The sequence below is a fragment of the Nomia melanderi genome, chromosome 1, assembly GCF_051020985.1.
Source record: "Nomia melanderi isolate GNS246 chromosome 1, iyNomMela1, whole genome shotgun sequence".
In the NCBI taxonomy this organism is placed as follows: Eukaryota; Metazoa; Arthropoda; class Insecta; order Hymenoptera; family Halictidae; genus Nomia; species Nomia melanderi.
Genome location: NC_134999.1, coordinates 23,417,131 through 23,438,356, shown reverse-complemented (window position 1 = coordinate 23,438,356; position 21,226 = coordinate 23,417,131). Strand labels below are relative to the sequence as shown.

The window sequence follows — 21,226 nt, the reverse complement described above, 5'->3', positions numbered from 1 at the left end:
ATATGACGTTATAAAATATTAAATTATATATAACACATTATATTATATATTAATATCAAACTACATTAAATATTAAATTATATATAATTATTATATCAGATATTAACATTAAATTAAATTAAGCATTAAATCATATATAACAATATTATATATAATATAATATCTGATTCAGAAATATCATTATATTATTAAAAATTATTCACAAAATAAAAAATAATTCTCACTTCCTCATTTCTTATCAATCTAACAATACCTATGATCGCATCAGTATAATTACGGATTCATCGTTATTCGTTGACTAATTGAGAAGAATCGAATTCCCCGGGAATTAGTATTATCCTTCTTGCGGAGAATTCATCCTGGTAATACAATCTCCTCGCCCGCGGTTTTTTCGTAACCGTGAGCGAGAAAAAATCCCCCTGAATTTTTTATCAGCCGGCGTAATTCGCGTTTCTAATTTTCTGAACGAACAGCTAATTTGCCTCGCTGTAATAACAGACATGGCGAGAGGTAGCCGAAATGCCGGACAAGAAAGATTTAATGTCGCGTATGAGATTAAATATAGAGACAAGAGGGAAGTCAGCCGATTTGTTTCGTTCTAAGAATATCATTAACGAATCACTTGAGAAGAATAAGGGACGTAAAATAAGACGTACGTTTGTAGGAAGGAGTGACGTCATGTTGCGGTTATGTTCGTTACATAGCACGAGGTTAATTGTATAATTATTTCAGCAATTCACAGTGTGTTTTTAGCACTGTCTCGATCGAAGGTGTCGAAAGACACCGTATACAACGAATTTCTAAGGTATGACCTTGAAGTGACCTTGAACTTTGAAACCATTCGACGAAACAATTGTACCGAATAACATTTATTCAAGAACAAACGTACTATGAACTCCAGTACAAACAGATTCCAAACAGGATGATTACAAACAAATTTACACGGTACTAAATTAATAAACATTAACTTATGAATACAAACTAACAATATATTCAATAGTTTTAATAATTTTATTGAAACAAATACATCTCGAAGGCCTGAAACCACAACGACGAACGTTTAAGTCTGCGTGTGTAAAAATTCAAATTAATTAGTCAGTTCAATCCAGTAAGTCAATTAACACGTTCCGTGCCACAGAAATTTCAGTCATATTTTGCTTATGAACTGTATTGATTTTTTAAATAAAATACTACGTTATATTCAAGTCTTTTTTTCAATTTTATATATTTTGATGTGGTTTCTTGATATTTTCGGTGCTTTGTAACGTATACAGCTTTGAACATATTTCCCTTAAAAATATTTTTAATCTCCAAACCACGATCTTCACCTGACCTTCAACTTCAAAATCACCTAATAAACCACAGACCACTCACAACTCCTCAACCGTCAATTCTCCTAACTCGAACACTATGTTCCCTGGTCTCCCTGCGTCTCGCAATCGTCCGATCATTAATTAGTCCGGAGTGTAGCGAGCAGTGAGATCTGCATCCGGGAGAAAAACGGGAAGCGGACGTCTTAAACGGCAACGGAAGGTACCGCGTGAGACCGACAATTAAATCCTTGTCTCAGTCGAGGCGCAGGAGGAGGCGTTGCATTATGTATACGAGGTTCGAAGAAAAGGCCATTTTCTGGGTAGAAATTGGTAACTTTGGAAGTATTAGTATTTGTAAGTCGAATTAGTTTAGTAATTTGTTGGGAAGACTTCTTTGGGATCATTGTTAAAAGAAGAAATCAGGGGTGGGTCATATTTGACCCGACTCACGGCGCGATCGAACGGCCGTTTCTGAACGAGACTCGAAATCTTGGGAAGAATGATCATTTGTCAATTATAACATATATAAATATTATCACGTAAATAAACTAAAAATGTTCAATCTTCGTTGCGAGAGAAAAAGAATCCTTCCAAGAAATAACGGGAAGCGGACATCTTAAATGGCAACGGAAGGTACCGCGTGAGACCGACAATTAAATCCTTGTCTCAGTCGAGGCGCAGGAGGAGGCGTTGCATTATGTATACGAGGTTCGAAATCCTCAGGAACGAAGAAGAAGAAGAAGAAGAAGAAGAAGAAGACAGGCGAATGAATACGATATTGTTGCCATCGGAACTTCAGTCCGTCCGGCTGGCAGGCACCCTCGGGCCGTCACAAATAGCAGTTTGACTCGACTATAGAATAAATTAGCCGTGCCCGGGCTTTCCCGGCGAACAAACGAAAAGGAGGGTGGAATCGGAAAAAAGCAAGGAACAGCCTGGCCAAAAAGAATGGCGCGGGACCGGGGGGTGGAGGAGTGGTTCGAGGAGACGGTGTGGCTGGCCGGAATGGTTAGTTATCAAGAAACAGGGTACTTTGGCCCTTAGGCGGTCCTTAATAATAAATTCATATCTACGAGCTCTGCTGCTCTTCAGCGTTCGAGCTCCCTTCTGTTCCGTCCCCGTGCACGAGGGGGGGTTAGGGGACCGGGGTCCCGCGGCCGGAGACCCCCGGCGAAGCCGGAGCTAACTGGCTGGCTCGGCTCTGTCTCGGTCGGACGACAAATCTCTTTTTTATGCCGCTTAATAAAACTCGTCGGACGTATCCCCGAGTTCTGCCACTTAATTTCGGATCCCCTAAGTCGCGCGGGCCGAACGGATCACTGGTGGGTGAGGCGAGGTGACTCGGAGAGTATGGGGGATGCAGACGAAATGATTCGGATGAATCGCGTATCGTTGAGTCGAGGTAGTTTGGTAGTCTGCCGGGAAGACGTCTGGAGTATTTGGGAGCGGTGGGGAGGGAGAAAGAGGGGTGGGTCATTTTTGACCCGGCTTACGGTGTCACCGAATGGTGATGTGCTGGGCAAAAGTGAGGAAGTGTAAGTGATGCAAATGGAATGCTCCGGGTAAATTCTTTAGTAGTTTGTCAGAAAGACGTCTGGCGTCTTTTGGATTGTTACGACAAGGAGAAATCGGGGTGGGTCATTTTTGACCCGGGTTACGGCGTCTCCGAATGATTTTCTGGTCGAAAGTCGGTAATTTGGAAAGTGTGAATGATGTAAATGGAGTGATTTGTGTAATTTCTGTAGTACTTTATCAGAAAGACGTCTGGTGACTTTTGGATCATTGGGGAGGGAAAAATCGGGGTGGATCATTTTTGACCTGGCTTACGGCGCGATCGAACGGCCGTTTCTGAACGAAACTCAAAATCTTGGAAAGAACGATAATTTGTCAATTATAACATATATAAATATTATCACGTAAATAAACTAAAAATCTTCAACCTTCGTTGCAACAGAAAAAGAATCCTTTCAAGAAATAACACCCTGATACCTTTAATGAAATAAGTAACCCGATTCGACAAAGCCTGATCAAATCAGATTATTCAATTCTCAACGAACATCCGTCAACGCTGCATTCTTCGTCGATGTTTACCAAGTTCCCGCTGATGGGACGGAAGGAGCGGAGGATAAACGTTTGCGCCGGAAAGAATGACTACAGATTATGTAAGTTAAAAGGAGAGCCGAATGAAAACGCGGCTGAACGAAGAAAAAATGTCCGCAGTTAAGCTTGAGTAATTGCGAATGAACTCGCGGCTGTTTGCGAAACCGAGAACAGTGCCTTTATACATTTTGTTTTATAAAAGCGACCAATTAGTAAGTAATATCCGTGTCCGGGGGTGAAAACTCTCTGAGCTATTGTGTGACTTTTAAAAATCTCGCCAATTAGAAAGCAATTTCCGCGGAACGCGCCGAGGATTTCCCTCTGGTACAGCGGCCAGTGTATTAACTCCGTTTTTACTCACCCCTTTTTCTCCCGTTAAGTTATTTGGACGAATGTATTCAGTCTTATTACTAGAAAATGTTCGGTTACTCTGGTGTTTTCTTCGTTCTTGTTTGCAGTGTTGTTTTGGATGTAAAACATGCTTGTAGATTGTATAACGTATTGTATATAGTTGTATTGCGAGAGTTTATAATTGTTTGCAGGATGTTTAGATAAATTTTATTTAAACATTGTATTTTCTTAATTTTTGTTTGGCGTATTGCTTTGGATGTAAAATATGCTTGCGAAAATTCAAAGTATTGCTGAATCAATTTCTTCAATAATTTCCTAGAGATACATTTCTCATATGATTAATAATGGCAAAAAGAAGGCATCTGGAAGACATCATTTTGACGAATTTGATCGATTGACTTTGAAAAATTGTACACACCTTCTATGTCCTTTGCTCTAAAACATAATAATTGAAACATGGTATTTCATTTGTATTCACAAGACTTAAAATCTTAGTCACGAGTCTCACACGTTGTAATTCAAAGGGTCAAAGTTCAGTGATTTGACATCATAATTTTTCCACTTCTGTAGTTTACTGACTCAATGAGCATAAACCAAATTTTCCAGCGACGCAACGGGTGTATTCACGTCATGCAGTCTCCAAAATAACTGCTAAACATCATTAACCTCTTGACCTTTTTACTGAAAAATCGCCAAGTGCAAACAGTTAATCTTACCTTCTCAATTGCACTATCGATGGACTGTCGAGATTCTTCCGATTAAAATGAGCCCAAACACGACATAAATCGAACTACCTTTACCACTTTCATGGAAACGCGCCTTTAGTTTCGAAAATTCACCAAATTCCTCAAACTACTCCGATCCCCATCGTGTTTGGGCTCATTTCAATCAGCGCGATCTCAGCAATTCGTTGGCACTACATTCGATACAGTAAGATCTCCCTGAATAAATTTAACATTTCCTTTTATGCATTAAAAAATCCTCCAAAAAGTGACGTCAACATTCATAACCTATAGCAGACAGTACTTCATTTCTTTCTAATATTTACCATTTACAAGAAAAACTACCAAAACCATCCATCGGTTGACCCGGCCCTAGAACCTAACCTAAAATCACTATCGCCGGCCGGAGTCGTTATCATCGCAAACGCTCCACGGATAAACGTCCCCCCCCTCCGGATCGCGATGACAAATACAGCCGCGGCGATCTCCGATTTCCAGGGATCCCCGGAGTTTAGGGCAGAAGGCCGGTGTAATTGCCGGCCGGATCACCTCGTTTTTTCTTGCCGGCGGCCTTTTATGCTAAACGGGCCGCTTCATTTGAATGTCGCTAATGCGAAAAACCGATGCATACTAATGGCGGAGTGTTTTCCCCTCTTTCCCGTACGGCTCGCCGCTGGACACCGAAATCACCCGTTCCTCCGCGCGTGTAGACGCCGCTGTACTTACACATAGTTTGCACAGCGACCCGCCATTTCTGCGGCGGCCCTCTATGTCATATGCATACATTAAGCGGTGTACACACCGCCCCGGGAGGAGTTGGAATCGGGGATTTCCAGGACAATATTTATGGGGAATTATTCTTTGCACGATAAGAAAAATTTTGTTCGGTTTCACCTTTTGCTCTGTGATCTCTGAACTGTGATCCGATTTTGTTATTTTTATAATTATTATTTTATATTAATTATTTTATAATTATTTTTATATTATTACAATTTATTGAGAAGAGGAAATTATGGTCGTATTGTCAGTGTCTCTGAGATCATTGATAAGGAGTAATATGTAATTTGCATTTAAGAAAATTCATTGTTTTTTTTCAACTCGATACAACTTTGTCTGTAATTATTTATTGAAAGGAGAAATATTTTATAAATATTCTGTCTACATTTGTCCTGCAATGTAATAATCGATAACAGGAGAATATTTCATTTGAATTGAGTAATATTTATATTTGTTGAATTCCATTTGAGATGTTAAAGCCAAGAATACCTCAGTGTCCAAATATTTCTATAATTTATTAAAATTTTAGTAGTTAAAATTTCTAAGAAGTCTCCAGCACTATTTCCACAATACTCAGAAGCCATTTCTCAAGCAACCAATCCAAACTACAAATTACAATTCAGCTTCAACCAATATAGCCTCACAAATATAAATTCTCACCTTACAAACAAAAACAATGACATTTTAATCATTCCATTTATTCCTATTTCAACAACACTATTTTCAAAATCGTCAGAAGTCATCTTTCAAGCAACCACCCTAAATTACACATCACGGCATAATTCGTTATAAAATCATGTGGTACGATCAGAGTCAACGCAAATAACTAGACACTGTCACCTAATAATTACGTACTAATTAATCAATAATTATTCATTTCCATTTTTGCTACTGACACACAAAACGATGAAGTATCTCGTGGAATTTACTCGTCCCGTAAAATTGCATTTCAAGATTAAAAGATTTCTAAGAGGGACTCCGAGATTAGTTAAACCGGTTGCAATTACTCCGTGTCTCAAATCAAACAGTGTAACCGAAGGGGCGGCTCGTGTTTTCGCGCGATTTCACCAACGATGTAATCAGGAATTAATAGATCGCCGCAAAAGCATTCCCCGGGGCTCCGGGAGCAGTTCATTAATTGCGGGTATATATTTGTCGAGCCAGTCGAAATTACTGAAATCCGAGACTTAGCCAATACGATACCGAACACATCGACCGAAGAACGTTCTGCATCCGATTGCCAAGCGTGCCAGCAAATAACGCGACTCCTCTTCCTCTACTTCGTAAACACCTCCAGCAAGAGTGGAATAGATGTGCGAGCAGTGTCTCTCAAACTTTCGTGAATTCCTCGTTGCAGAAATTGTATTTCATGTGGAGGGAATGGATGACGGTGATTTACTTGATTAGCTAATTTTGATGATTCTGTGATTGGATGTGGGTTGGGTGATGATAGGTTCTTGGAAGGTTAGGAGAATTATTATTTTTAAATAATATTATAAATGTATTAGTTCTAAATAATATGATAAATATATTATTTCTGAATAATATGATAAACGTTATGTTAAATAATATGATAAATATATCATTTCTAAGTAGTATGATAATATATTATCAAATATTATTTACCATATTATTTAGAAATAATATATTTATCTAATACTATCAAACATTATCAAACATTATCAAATATTATTTATCATATTATTTAGAAATAACATATTTATTTCTAATTTATAAATAATAAGAGTTCTTAATTTTTATTTCAAAGAGCAAAATAGATAAAAGTCCAGTAAAAGCAGGTGTAAAATTATATTTGAAATTATATGGCATAAACATAGTTTGGAAATGTTTATTACAATTTTAATAGACCTCTCCTATTTTTATTTCTAATCTCATTAATATTATAACAAATTCCAACAAATATCAACTCGTCTCAAATGTTTCTATAAAATTCCATTAACCCATTGTTTACAAATTGTATTAACTGTGTTAACAATCCTTTATTACATCTATTACTGAATTATTCAATTTACTTTAATTATTATTCCATATGTCACTTAAAGATCAAATTTCCAAATAAAAATTCAATCAAACCAAACAATAAATATTCCCATTAATATATAACCGAGTTAAAAATCAAAAATATCTAATAACAAACTAAACCAAAAATAAACATTAAAGATCCAAATTAAGATACAGCAATAAACAAAAAAAAGACAACTCCTTCAAAATTTTGAGAAAATTCTAAAATAATGTCCAAGAATAAAATACAGTAGCAAACAAAAAATAAAAGCAACTTCTTCAAAATTTTGAGAAAATTCTAACATAAGGTCCAAGAATAAAATACAGCAACAAACAAAAAATACAAATTCAAAATTTTGAGAAAATTCTAACATAAGGTCCAAGAATAAAATACAGCAACAAACAAAAAATACAAATTCAAAATTTTGAGAAAATTCTAACATAAAGTCCAAGAATAACAGCAACAAACAAAAAATACATAAACAATTCCTTCAAATATTGAGAAAATTCTAACATAAATTCCAAGAATAAAATACAGCGACAAACAAAAAATTGCAAAAACAATTCCTTCAAAGTTTTAAGAGATATCTGGCACGATTCAAACAGAAATAATGGTACTAAATGAAGCACGTCCTAACGTGATATTCGGATTTGCATACATCACTGGAAGAACGAAAATGTCCGCGACGAGCAAACATCCTCCAATTATACGGAAAGTCGGAAAGGTGGTTGAAAAGGGAAGGCGAAAATAGTATTAAACACGTGAATAATTTAGAAGGCAGGGTGGCGAGGGAGGGCGTTTTTTAAAAATTCATCAGGACAAGGTATGCATCCACCTCGTTTGCGAACCACTGGCGTACACGAACAGCGAGTCACCGTGACGAACCGTCATTAGCTCGACAAACGTTTCTGCGGGATGGTTTAAAGCACATGTAAACAAACGACACTTACTGTACAGCCGGATGGTGCCGTCCGTCTCTCCACGTGAATTTTTCGCGATACATTTGTAGCTGCCGTAATCCTCCTCCTGAAAATGGAAATAATGATAATATTAGAAATTAGGGGAAGTGGGGATTTGTAGAGATTTTTTGACTCGTTTTGTTTGATTTGAGAGTAGTACTGGATGGTGTAACGTTAACATTTTTATTGTGTAACTGTTTGACAGTAATTGAAATTGTGAGGTCAATTATTGTGAGGTAGGGAAATTATTTTTTGTAATTTATTATTGTACAAGTTGTTCTTTTAATTGGGTACCTATTTGACAATTATTAAAATTATGAGATCAATTATTGTGAGGTATATCAATTATTTTTTATAGTTCATCTGTATGCAAATTATTCTTTCAATTGTGTACCTATCTGACAATTATTAAAATTATGAGGTCAATTATTACGAGGTACATCAATTACTCTTTACAATTTAAGAGGCAAAGTATTCCTATTGACACAGCAGTAAGAGTCGAAATTCAAACCTAAAAATCCTCTCTTCCCGTTCGCGTCACTTCAGCACAATACCCTAAACGTGTCGTGGCTCGTTAACGTCCCCACCTTTCCACCTGGTAAGCAGGTGAAGGCTCCGAACCCTTGACCGTGATCCTAAGTTCCCATCAGTGTTAAGATGTCAGGACCCCAGGGCACTGACGACACAACAGATGACGCAATCCCCACTTTTCCTCTGGCGACGCGTGAACGCTACAGTCTAGACACGCCATGGACCATTAATGTTCCCCTCTATCGGCTGACTGGCTGGGGGCTTTGTCCCTATGGAGCCTGCCTCCAGGATCCTATATTTTAGATGATAGCATCACAGGCTTTCAACAACTCCGAATACTTATTGCAGTGACACTCATTTAACCCTTTGCCATCGAAGATTCTTTGAAATTTACAGAACCTTCAGCAAATGAAGCTAAAATATAAATTAATTGCTTGAATAATAACAACAACAGAAACTACATCTCTTGCTGTGTGAGTAATTAAATCATTTGTCTGCAACTTAGTTTTCCAAATAGGAACGTTTTGCCAAATGAAAATTAACCAATGATTTCTTTCGAATTTATTGTGGAATTTATTGTTTAGTTTGAGAACTTAAATTGTGTATAATTTTGGCTCTTTAGTTTCAATGATTTGTACGGCTCACTTAAATTTCATAGGAATCTGCTCGGTTAAATTTTACAGAGTCAATCATACTATTCTCCCAGTACTCGCTGGCTCAAGGTCGGTGTAACTTGATTCTAGACAGGGACAGAAAATGAATACAATGGGCAGAAACGAGATACAATGGTGTTTGTTTAAATTCTACAGCACCAGACTTACTACTCCCACAATGCTCACTGACTCGAGCTCAGTGTAACCTGATCCCAGTAGACAGAGACAGGAAATGAATACAATAGGCAGAAACGGGACGACGCAGTCGGTCGAGCATCGAGGGTCGAGGAGCGGACTTCAAAACGACGTGCGTCAAATGTAAATATGCAATTGAGAAAATTTCAGTTGCAATCATTTTAACCTTACCTTCTCAATCATAGCACCAATGGAATGTCGAGATTCTTCTGATTAAAACGAGCCCAAACATGACATAAATCGGACTAGTTTTACGATTTTATGGAAACGGGGCTTTAATATCGTTAATTACGTTAGGGCGGTGGAAGTAGTTCGATTTGTTTACAGTAACCTTAACGTTATCTTCTCAAACGTAGTGCCAGTGAATTCCTGAGATCGTTGCTGTTAGAATTAGTCCAAGCACGATATGAATCGGTTTAGTTTTTCGATTTCATAGAAACGAGCCTTTAATTTCGTTAATTACTTGAAATTGACAAAACTAGTCCGATGCCCGTCGTGTGTGGACTTGTTTTAATCGGCAAAATTTCAAGAATTCAATAATACTATATTTGAGAAGGTAAAATTTAAATTGCTGCACTTAAGTTAACCCTTTGCACTCGAGAGATGACTCTCACCATCTGATTTCACACAGTGGAACTATAAAATTTGGTATTTAATATTATACTACGTATGATGCATCAATTTGAGAAGTATTGAAATAAAATAGTTTTGTTCTTCGATGTACATTTGGTTTCTCTTAGTATTAATTTCACAAAATATCGTCTTTATCTCATCATCGAATGTTAAAATATTTCTACTGAAAAACTGCCCAGAGCAAAGGGTTAATTTTACCTTCTCAATTGCACTACCAATGGACTATCAAGATTCCTCCGATTAAAAAGAGCCCAAACACGACACAAATCGGACTACTTTTACCACTTTTATGAAAACGCGCCTTTAATTCCAAAAATTCATCAAATTCGTCAAACTCCTCCGATCCCCATCGTGTTTGGGCTCATTTCAATCAGCGCGATCCCAGCAACCCATTGGCACTACATTCGAGACAGTAAGATCTCACTGAATGAATTTCACGTTTCCCTTTATGCATTAAAAAATCCTCCTCCGAAAAGTGACGAAAAGATTCATAACCCCAGCAGACGGTTCTCCCGAGTTCGCGTCGCCTCTTCCGAAAACGAAAGTAACCGTTATACTACAAGATTTCCCCAACCGTGAAGTAATCCCGTGACTCCGGTACCAGTGGCAGATTGAGCCGGCAAATACTTCCCTAACCTGAACTTTATCTGGCATCAACACTCGCGCAGCCAACAGGTGATATTTGAAAAGTTTCGCGATGTGTCGTAAGATTTATTCCCGGATTATTTTCACGTATGGAAAAGGATATTCCGAAAATTGCCGGCTCCCCGTGGAAAAAGATGGCTCCTCGGTGTCTGTCGACGCCGGTGACGTATACGTCCCGCGCTTCTCTCTGCCGCGATGTCCTTTTATTTTGCGGGGATCTTTATTGCGTTGCTTTTACAGGGATAATAAATGCGTCTGGGAAAAATTTCAGAAGTACAAACGAGTAAAGATAGAAGTTACTTTTACTTGGCCGGCGCGCTTCTTTATAAATCAAACCGAGCCGCGAGTCAGCCGCAATAGGAGTTATCAACGAAGCTGCCCTAAAAGTTTCAAACGCGGGCAGAGACGAGAAATGGATGGAAGAGGAATTGTTAAGTAAGTGGTACGGAAACAATAAGAACAAAATTGTTCATTGCACTTTAAACGGAGATTTTTTTTTAAGATAATGCATTGATGATGGGAAATTTATTTTTTTTTGTGATCTGTGGGTAATGATGTTTACTTTTTGTTGAGTTGATGTTAGATGAATGAAATTTGTTGATTTGATGGGTGTTGAGTTTTTTTAGGATTTTTTAGTAAGAGTTTAAGTTGATTTTAATTGTGACTCATTTATTTTAATTGTGAATATTAATTGTGTCTTTCTGGTTTTGAAGATAGAATGTAAGGGGGATTTGTTTTATTATTGAAGGATTGTTGACATTTTAAAGAATTAATTAAGAATTTCTATGGATTCGTGGAGTGATGTGCCTTATAACAATTGACCTCATAATTTTAATAATTGTCAAATGACTGTACAATTGACCTCACAATTTTAATAATTGTCAAGTGACTATACAATTGAAAGAATAATTTTTATACTGATAAATTACACAGAATAATTGATATACTTCATAATAATTGACCAAACAGTATTAATAACTGTCACATACGTACACAATTAAAAGAATAATAATAATTCAATAATTCAATATATACTCACACTTTCAATAATTGTCAAATAGCTACACAATTAAAAGAACAATTTTTATAACAATATTGAAATTATGAGGTCAACTGTTATGAGGTACAAGAGCAGTTTTAGATTTTGGTTTTGTATGGATAATTCTAGTTACTTGGTACTTAAGTGCAATTATTATAGGATATATCAGTTATTATCAAATTATTTTGTACAACAATTGCCCTCAATTACCAAGTAACTAACTTATGAGACATATCAATTATTATCAAATTATTTTGTATAACAATTGCCCTAAACTACCAGGTAACTTACGAGATATATCAATTATTATCAAATAATTTTCTACGACAATTGCCCTCAACCACCAAATAACTTATGAAATATATAAATTATTATCAAACTATTTTCTACAACAATTGCCCTCAACCACCAACTAACTATCAACTATCATCAAACCACTTTCTACAACAATTGCCCTCAACTACAACTACCCACAACAACCTCCAAACCCACAAACAAAAACATCCCACAAACCCCTCCACCCAAAGTTCACCCTACATGTATCACCATCCACTGACCTGCACGTCGTATATGACAAGCGTCATGTGCGTTTTATAGAAAGGCTTGTGCGGCGTGTTGGTCGCCCTGGACTTGTTCGTCTCCCGGATCATCACGCCGTCCTCCCTGGTCCAGTAATTCAAAGAAATTGGATGAGCCTCGATGTGGCATTCCAGGGTGACTGCATAGCCGAGGGGTGTGCCGACCAATTGGTGCGGGATCCACAGCTGCGGGGGGACTGCAACGAGAAAAGTGATTGATTGGCTCATAAATGTTCCAATTACTAGCGATACAAGCCTGCTCCCCGGATCGATAACTGCCCCCCCCCCCACCGAGCCGATAAATCTCGGGGTGAACGCGGAGACGCATGTTCCGCGATCCTCCGGCGCGGGACAAAGCGATCAAATGGAGGGCGAAATTCCTGTTGAACGGTAAAACTAATTTCCTCCGGGCGCTTTTGTCACGGGAGAGCCGCGTTAAGTGCGTCTCTTTCTTCGAGACGCGTGTAAGCATTGTGTCTGACGGGTATCGGCTTTCAATCGGCCGAAATGTTTCGCGATGTTTGAACGGCGCGATCTGGAGATCGGTTGATGGTTTATTTAGAATTATTTGTTGACACACTCGAGGGTGGTTTTTTTGGATAGCAGAAAACTATGAAATCTCCATTCAAGCCATTTGGTATTCCCTTTCTAATATTAAGAATTTTTAGAAAATTTATTATTCAGTTAATTGTGGGAATTTTCAACCCCTTGTAATCTAAGGGTGATTCTCAGTCATCAGCTAATTTTACATAGTAAAAATATAAAATATAAAATATGAAATTTCTGTTCAGGCCATTTAGTATTCTTATTTTGATATTAAGAATTTTGAGAAAATTTATTATGTAGTTTATTGGGGGAGTTTTTAACCCCTTGCTCTCGACGGTGGTTTGTTAGGTAGCAAGTAATTTCACACAGGAGAACTATAACGTTCAACACGTTTCGTGAAATTTTGTGGAATGAAGTGTTTTTAGAAAACGTATTAGACAGTTAATTGTGGGAATTTTCAAGCTCTTGCACTTGGGGGATGATTCTCACTCGCTATGTAATTTCACACAGTAGAACTATGAAACTTCCATTCAAACCATTTGGAATTCTCATTGTAAACTGAAGAATTTTTAAAAAATTTATTATGCAGTTAATTATGGGCATTTTTAACCCCTTGTACTCGAGGGGTGACTCTCATTCACCAGCTAATTTCACACAGTAAAATTATACTTATAGTTAATTTTGTGATTGTCATAGAGAAATATCAGTGTATGTAATTTAACTTGAAACATAGTTTCAATTAATTTAATGAAATCGTATTTTCCTTGTACGCTAAATGTTTCTATCAACATTATTTCTACTAAAGGTAGAAATTTTGAATTTTAATTATAAAATAAATCTTACAATTCTTACTGAACAAGTCGAAAAGTCAATTCAGTTAAAAATTGAAATGGTGTCTTTAACACCTACATTAGAAATAATATTAACAAAAAATAATCACTAATTTAAAATAATTAAACAATAATTGAGATCACCAATTTTATTATAAATATTTTCACATTCACTTAAAAATTTCATATAGCCTAGTAAATCTTCAAATCAACGATTGTCCCAACAATAAAAATATGAAGGGAGGATTCCCATCATATTAAAAGAAGTTCTCATTATTACTTTGATGATGACGGTGGTCTTAAGTTCGTATTAGGATCGGCAACAGAGGCGGACACCGATTTCTTGAAAAAGCTCCGCGAACTTTCATCATAGATACAATTAAAAGTTCGCTAAGCAATTTCGTGGAAATTGAAAATCAGCTTAAACGTCTTTGCTGCCTTAATGGAGTTCGCCACTGGAATCCTAAATATATAAACTATAACTAAATATTTTATTAACAATATTTCTACCGAAGGTGTCGAGAAGAATTTGAAATTTTAAAATTATTTAGGATCAGTCGTATATAAATTGACTGTTGTAAATTGAAACATTTATTTAAATATGTGGAATATATTTGTTAAGAAAAATATAAAAAGAATTGGTGATTATTTATAAATATATCTTTTCTATTTATTAAAAAATAATTCATTTCGACCTTCTCGCCGATTATAAAATTAACTATAGGAAACGTTCAACATTTGACTGAGGAAGAATAATTAAACTAAACAATTGTTAAAACAATTTTAAGTAAAATTTATAGTTAATTTTATACCTATAGTTACCTGTAGTTAATTTTATAATTGTTAAAACAATTTTAAGTAAAAATTTCAAAAAGTGTCTATCCATCAATAAAAATAGTGTTAAAAATCTTTTACTTCCTTACATTTGAACTACAATTTAACACTTGCAAAAGTGATTTCATTTGTTTATTCAGACACTTTGTTATTAAAATTAAAAAAATTGAATTTGAATTTTTTCTCCTAATTTTCCTCTACTTAGTTCACAATATTTTATTTCAAATTAATATGTTACTCTACCAAATACACGATGTTAATACTTGCTTCCAGAATGCATCATGATTTAAAAAACACCCTGTACAAAGGGATGTCTATAAGTGTACATGGCCTAAGGTCGTGAATGCACGAGCGCCGGTTAACTCAGCCTCCGAACAGCCTGAAAAAATATGGCCGGAAGTTCCCGCGAAAGTTCGAAGACGCTAGGTGTATTGTTACGAGGTTTAAGTTAAATTGAAGCACTTCCGAGCCGTGGAGGCATTATCAGAGCCGGGGAGACGTTCATGGGAAACCATTCGTCGCGGCGAAATTACTTTTTTATTGGAGCCACTCCCACGGTGAGCATAGTTAAGTCTACACGATTTATCTTCTGAGATTTAATGTTTTGGAAATGGTGGGCACATCGTGCGGAAGCGATTCATTTAAAATTTGACGTCAGGTCGGCGAAAGTGTGGACGCTCCTAATGTTAGGGTGATGCGAGTCGATCCACGTCGAACCGTGTGGAATTTCCTAGGTGACCATTTATTTCTGTCGAATTTGTTATGGAACTTATTGTTTAGTTTGATAAGTTGGGTTGTGTATAATTTTGGATCTTTTTCAACGATTTGTATGGTGATGCTCGCTTAAATTTCATAGAAATCTGCTCAGTTAAATTTTACAGAGTCAGTCATACTATTCTCCGACTACTCACTGTCTCAAGGTCGGTGTAACTTGATTCTAAACAGGGACAGAAAACGAATACAATGGGCAGAAACGAGATACAATGGTGTTTGTTTAAATTCTACAGCACCAGACTCACTAGTCCCACAATGCTCACTCACTCGAGCTCAGTGTAACCTGACCCCAGTAGACAGAGACAGGAAATGAATACAATGGGCAGAAACGGGACGACACAGTCGGTCGAGCATCGAGGGTCGAGGCGCGGACTTCAAAGCGACGTGCGTCAAATGTAAATATGCAATTGAGAAAATTTCAGTTGCAATCATTTTAACCTTATCTTCTCAATCATAGCACTAATGGAATGTCGAGATTCTGCTGATTAAAATGAGTCCAAACACGACATAAATCGCACTAGTTTTACGGTTTCATGAAAACGGGGCTTTAATATCGTTAATTATTTTCAATTGGTAAAACTAGTCCGATAGCCATCGTGTTTGGACTCGTTTTAATCAGCATAATCTCAGGAATCCACTGGCGCTGCATTTGAGAAGCTAACGTTAAAATTACTGCAACTGAAATTTTCTTTATTGTTTATGTTTGACACCTGCGTCGTGTCAATTCTTGACTTCATTCTGTCCCTGTCTATCAGTATCAAGTTACACTGAGCTCGAGATATTGAATAGTAAGAGAATAGTAGGGCTGTGGAATTAAACCGAGCAGATTACTGTAAAATTTAAACGAGTACCTCTCTATTACAATCTACATAACACACAAGCATGCAATCAAGAAAATTTCAATTGCACTAATATTACACCTTACAAAGGTAACCTGAGCATACATATTTCCCATAAAACAGTTCTAACGAAGGTCCATTATTATTTATCATGAACTATTTAATTCCTAACGTCAGATATTATCCATGAAAATAATCTGATTTTACCATCGCACTGGAGATGGACGAAGACTGATACAAGGGCATATACATGGTAAGCAGTTTGAAAATTTAAATAACGACCCTTTGCCGAATGGTTTCAGGGAGCAACTTTCACCCCCATCATTCCACGGGGAATTACATGGCTCCCTATCCCGCCTTTAACAGCGAATGGAAGTCTGATTTTCTTCATCCCTTAAGATCCTATGGGCAATGTTTTATTTAAGATCGCGTATTATTGTAATGCTATTGTATTTTATTATTGTAATCCTATTATATTTTATTATTGTAACATTATTGTATTTTATTACTATAATGTTATTGTATTTTATTATTGTAATATTATTGTATTTCATCATCACAATATTACCATATTTTGTTAATCTATTTTATTATCCTAATATCATTGTATTTTAATATTGTAATATCATTGTACTTTATTATTACAATATTATTCTCTTGTATTGTTCTAACATTATCTATCATTGTCACATCATTTTCCATGCAAAATAACTTTTCGATTCCAAAGGGACCCATTCAATAATTCACTCACCCTAAATTCGAACTTTCACAATTATCCACTTTTTCAATGGTACAAATTATCAAGTCCATCGACTCAACATCTCCACGTAATCTTCTCTAATTTATCTCTCCCTTTTCCCCAGGCGGATCCTCGCGACACAAGGAACAAATATCACGATTTAAATTCGAGTACATTCGACACCAGCCTTAAGGGGTGGGGAAGGAAACCGATACGGTGGCAAGTGGATGTAAATTACCTGAAAATTTAAATAAACATCCCCCTTGAATTGCCCTGGAGAACAAAGTGCATTCCTTTGAGCCTTCTTCCTTTATCCCGTCACTTCCATTGATTCTTCCCACTCCGTTAGAATTGCTTTCATTTTCTACTACCCTCGAACTTCGATGAAACGCCGTTACACCGTTTTCTTATAGAAAATAACGGATACGTGGTACTTTCACTGTTCTCACGTGGAGGAAAAAATTTAATTCGAAGTTCCTTCTACCAAGGGACTTCCAAAAATTCTCTATCTCGAAGAATCGTAAAATGTTTTCTTTGAAAGTGAAATATTCTTCCAACTTTTGAAAATTGATTGACATTAAAAAAATAATGCTTGTTTTCTATGGTAATTTAATGTATTGTATTCTGTTAAAGAAAGTAAGCATTCTACTAGAGAATGTCTTTCAACATGTAGAATTATTTAGTTCTGAAAAAATATGTATGATCAAATGTTAAAATATTTTTACTGAAAAACTGCAGGGAGCAAATGTTTGATTTTATCTTGTAAATTGCAGTACCGATGGACTGTTGAGATTCTCCTGATTAAAATGAGCCCAAACACGACGTAAATCGGACTACTTTTACCGCTTTCGTGAAAACAAGCCTTTAATTTCGGAAATTACATCAAAATCGTCAAACTAGACCGATTGTCATCGTGTTTGGACTCATTTTAACCGCAACGATCTCAGGAATTCACTAGCACTGCGTCTGACAAGGTAACGTTAAAGTAACTGCACGCAAATCGAACTACTTTCACCGACTTAATGTAATTAACGAAATTAAAGGTTCGTTTCCACCGAATCGGTGAAACTAGTCCGATTCCTATCGTGTTTGGGCTCACTTTAATCAGCGTAATCTCAGAAACCCATTGGCATCACATTCGTGAATATTCCAGATACTTTTATGTATTACTAAAACCTCTGCCAAAAAATGAAAAGATTCATAACCTGTAGTAGATAGTCCTACTTCTCCTTCATTTTTTTCTACTATTTCTAATATTGCTAGTAACAGTGTGAACACCTTGTATATTTAACAAAAAAAAAGTTTTTAATGTTTTTATTGCGTGAGAAAAGCTTCAAGAACTATCCGGAACTTTTGAACGACGCTGTATCTCTAATTGACATTGCGGAGATATGTTCCCTATATGTTTGTCAAAGGGGACAGGAACACAGGAATATCTGTAAAACAAGATGAGAAAATGTGGATACGTCGAAACGTCGTCTGAACCGATATAAATTGGATAAAGTCCCCCTCGCGGATTCCCTTTCAGATTTCCTTCTCCGTGGACTTCTGTCTCCTTCGTATAACTTATACACGATGGTAGTTTTATTTTCTACGGGCCGCGTGTACACCCACGACTTTTCATCGTAAATCAGTTCTGATCTTGTACCCACGGCGGAGCAAACATAACTTGCAGCAAGATGTTTATGCGGCGGAAATAGAAATGGCAACTTTTCGGTAGGCACCACTGTGTTTCACCAGTGTGTTTAGGAACGTTCGTTGAAGTACAACGTTGGTAGGAAATGTGGAGGAATGTTTTTATTAATTTTAAATAGTAATTGAAAGTAAATGCATGGCATAGAAGATTTGTGGGATAAATTTCAATAAAATGGCATTTTTATGGTAAAATACTTCTTTATTAATTCTAGAGTGCCATTTCCAGTGGCAATGAAATTGATTTATTATTTAAAAAGATTTGTGGGATAAATTTCAATGAAATGGCATTTTTATGGGAAATCTATTAAAATGTTTCTGAAGTTCTTTAATTCAGAAAATATTAATAGGCATCGTTGTTTGGAAATTGTGAGAATTATGTTAACATCTTTATTAATTCTAGAGCGCCATTTCTAGTGGCAATGAGTTTGAATTATTATTTAAAATGATTTATAAAAGAAATTTCAATAAAATGGCATTTTTATGGTAAATATATTAAAATGTTTCTATCATTTCTTTAATTTAGAAAATATTAATAGGAACCGTTGTTTAAAAATTGAGTTAATTTTGTTGACAGCCCTTTATTATTTCTAAGGTACCATTTCGAGTGGTAATGAATCTAAATAATAATTCAAGTTCATTGCCACTAGAAATCTGTTAACTTGACTTACTATTTAAATAAAGAATATTAAATATTATTAAAATCTGTTAATTTTAATTGACACTAAAAATGGTACCCTAGAAGTAATGAGGGCCTCTCACCACAAATGCAAACTTAATTTCATTTCATAGTTCTCAACCTGACAAGAATTCTATGCAAAATCCCTCCAAACAATTTGCTGATTTTTCCACTAACTCCTTTAATGACTATTTGAAAACCTCAATGATTCATCAATTTATTCAGTGCGTTACAGTTGCCTTTCAACACAGCACACAGAAACGAATAGTTTATAAATAAACATTTCGCGAAAACTACATTTAAAATCGATGGTGCTCGAATTGCTACACCACATTTATACGCTGACAATTAAAGTAGCTTAATGGGATCGCTCACTAATAAACGTTGATACCTGAAAACGTTTCCTTTTCAATACAATCGCTTTGAACGCGATACGATTGCACTTAAAAGCAATTAAGCTAATTACAACATTTTCCACGGCGGCAGAAGCGAAAGGCAAATCGATCAAAGCTCGGCGAAAGAGGGAAAAAACACACGGAGGCGAATTATTACGCGATTAAATGGATTTAAAGCCTCTCCTCCTCCTCTTCCCTCTTTCGTTCCCTTTCGCATTCGCGGATCTGTATCGTCGCACCGTCTAGAACACTAGGTACCGTGGGTCACTGCTGCAAGATGAATATATCCTTCATAGGACTCTGTGTACTAAAAAATGATTTGCTCATTAATTTCTATCGATTTAAACGTTTTCTAAGGGATCAACTAATTTTCTTCATTTCAGGATGGAAATTGCTGAATGAAATGAAGTTTTGAAATATGTATGTGTTATGGAAATATACAGAATATAGAAATAGATATATAGAAATATAACAATACAGAAATAGAAATATATACAATAAAGAAATAAGAATATTGCAATATAGCACTATAGAAATATAGCAATATAGCAATATAGGAATTAACACAATATAGAAATAGAAATATATCAATATATCAATATATCAATATATCAATATATCAATATATCAATATATCAATATATCAATATATCAATATAACAATGTATCAATATACCAATATATCAATATATCAATATATCAATGTATCAATATATCAATGTATCAATATATCAATATATCAATATATCAGTATATCAATATATCAATGTAGCAATATACCAATATAGGAATATAGAAATATAGCAATCTAGAAATATAGAAATATAGAAATATAGCAATCTAGAAATATAGAAATATAGCAATCTAGAAATATAGAAATATAGAAATATAGAAATATAGGAATATAGAGATATAGAGATATAGAGATATAGAGATATAGAGATATAGAGATATAGAGATATAGAGATATAGAGATATAGAGATATAGAGATATAGAGATATAGAGATATAGAGATATAGAGATATAGAGATATAGAGATATAGAGATATAGAGATATAGAGATATAGAGATATAGAGATATAGAGATATAGAGATATAGAGATATAGAGATATAGAGATATAGAGATATAGAGATATAGAGATATAGAGATATAGAGATATAGAGATATAGAGATATAGAGATATAGAGATATAGAGATATAGAGATATAGAGATATAGAGATATAGAGATATAGAGATATAGAGATATAGAGATATAGAGATATAGAGATATAGAGATATAGAGATATAGAGATATAGAGATATAGAGATATAGAGATATAGAGATATAGAGATATAGAGATATAGAGATATAGAGATATAGAGATATAGAGATATA

The 21,226-nt window shown here is 35.6% G+C and overlaps 1 protein-coding gene across 1 annotated transcript in view; it reads right to left on the bottom strand.

Annotated features, from left to right (window-relative positions):
• LOC116425277 (lachesin) overlaps positions 1-21,226 on the bottom strand; it is a 473,102-nt gene that overhangs the window by 64,330 nt on the left and 387,546 nt on the right. The window contains exons 6-7 of the mRNA XM_076366478.1: positions 12,499-12,716; positions 8,237-8,312 (exon numbers count right to left, since the gene is read on the bottom strand). Of these exons, the coding sequence (XP_076222593.1) occupies positions 8,237-8,312; positions 12,499-12,716 (294 nt within the window). The remainder of the gene's footprint in view (positions 1-8,236; positions 8,313-12,498; positions 12,717-21,226) is intronic.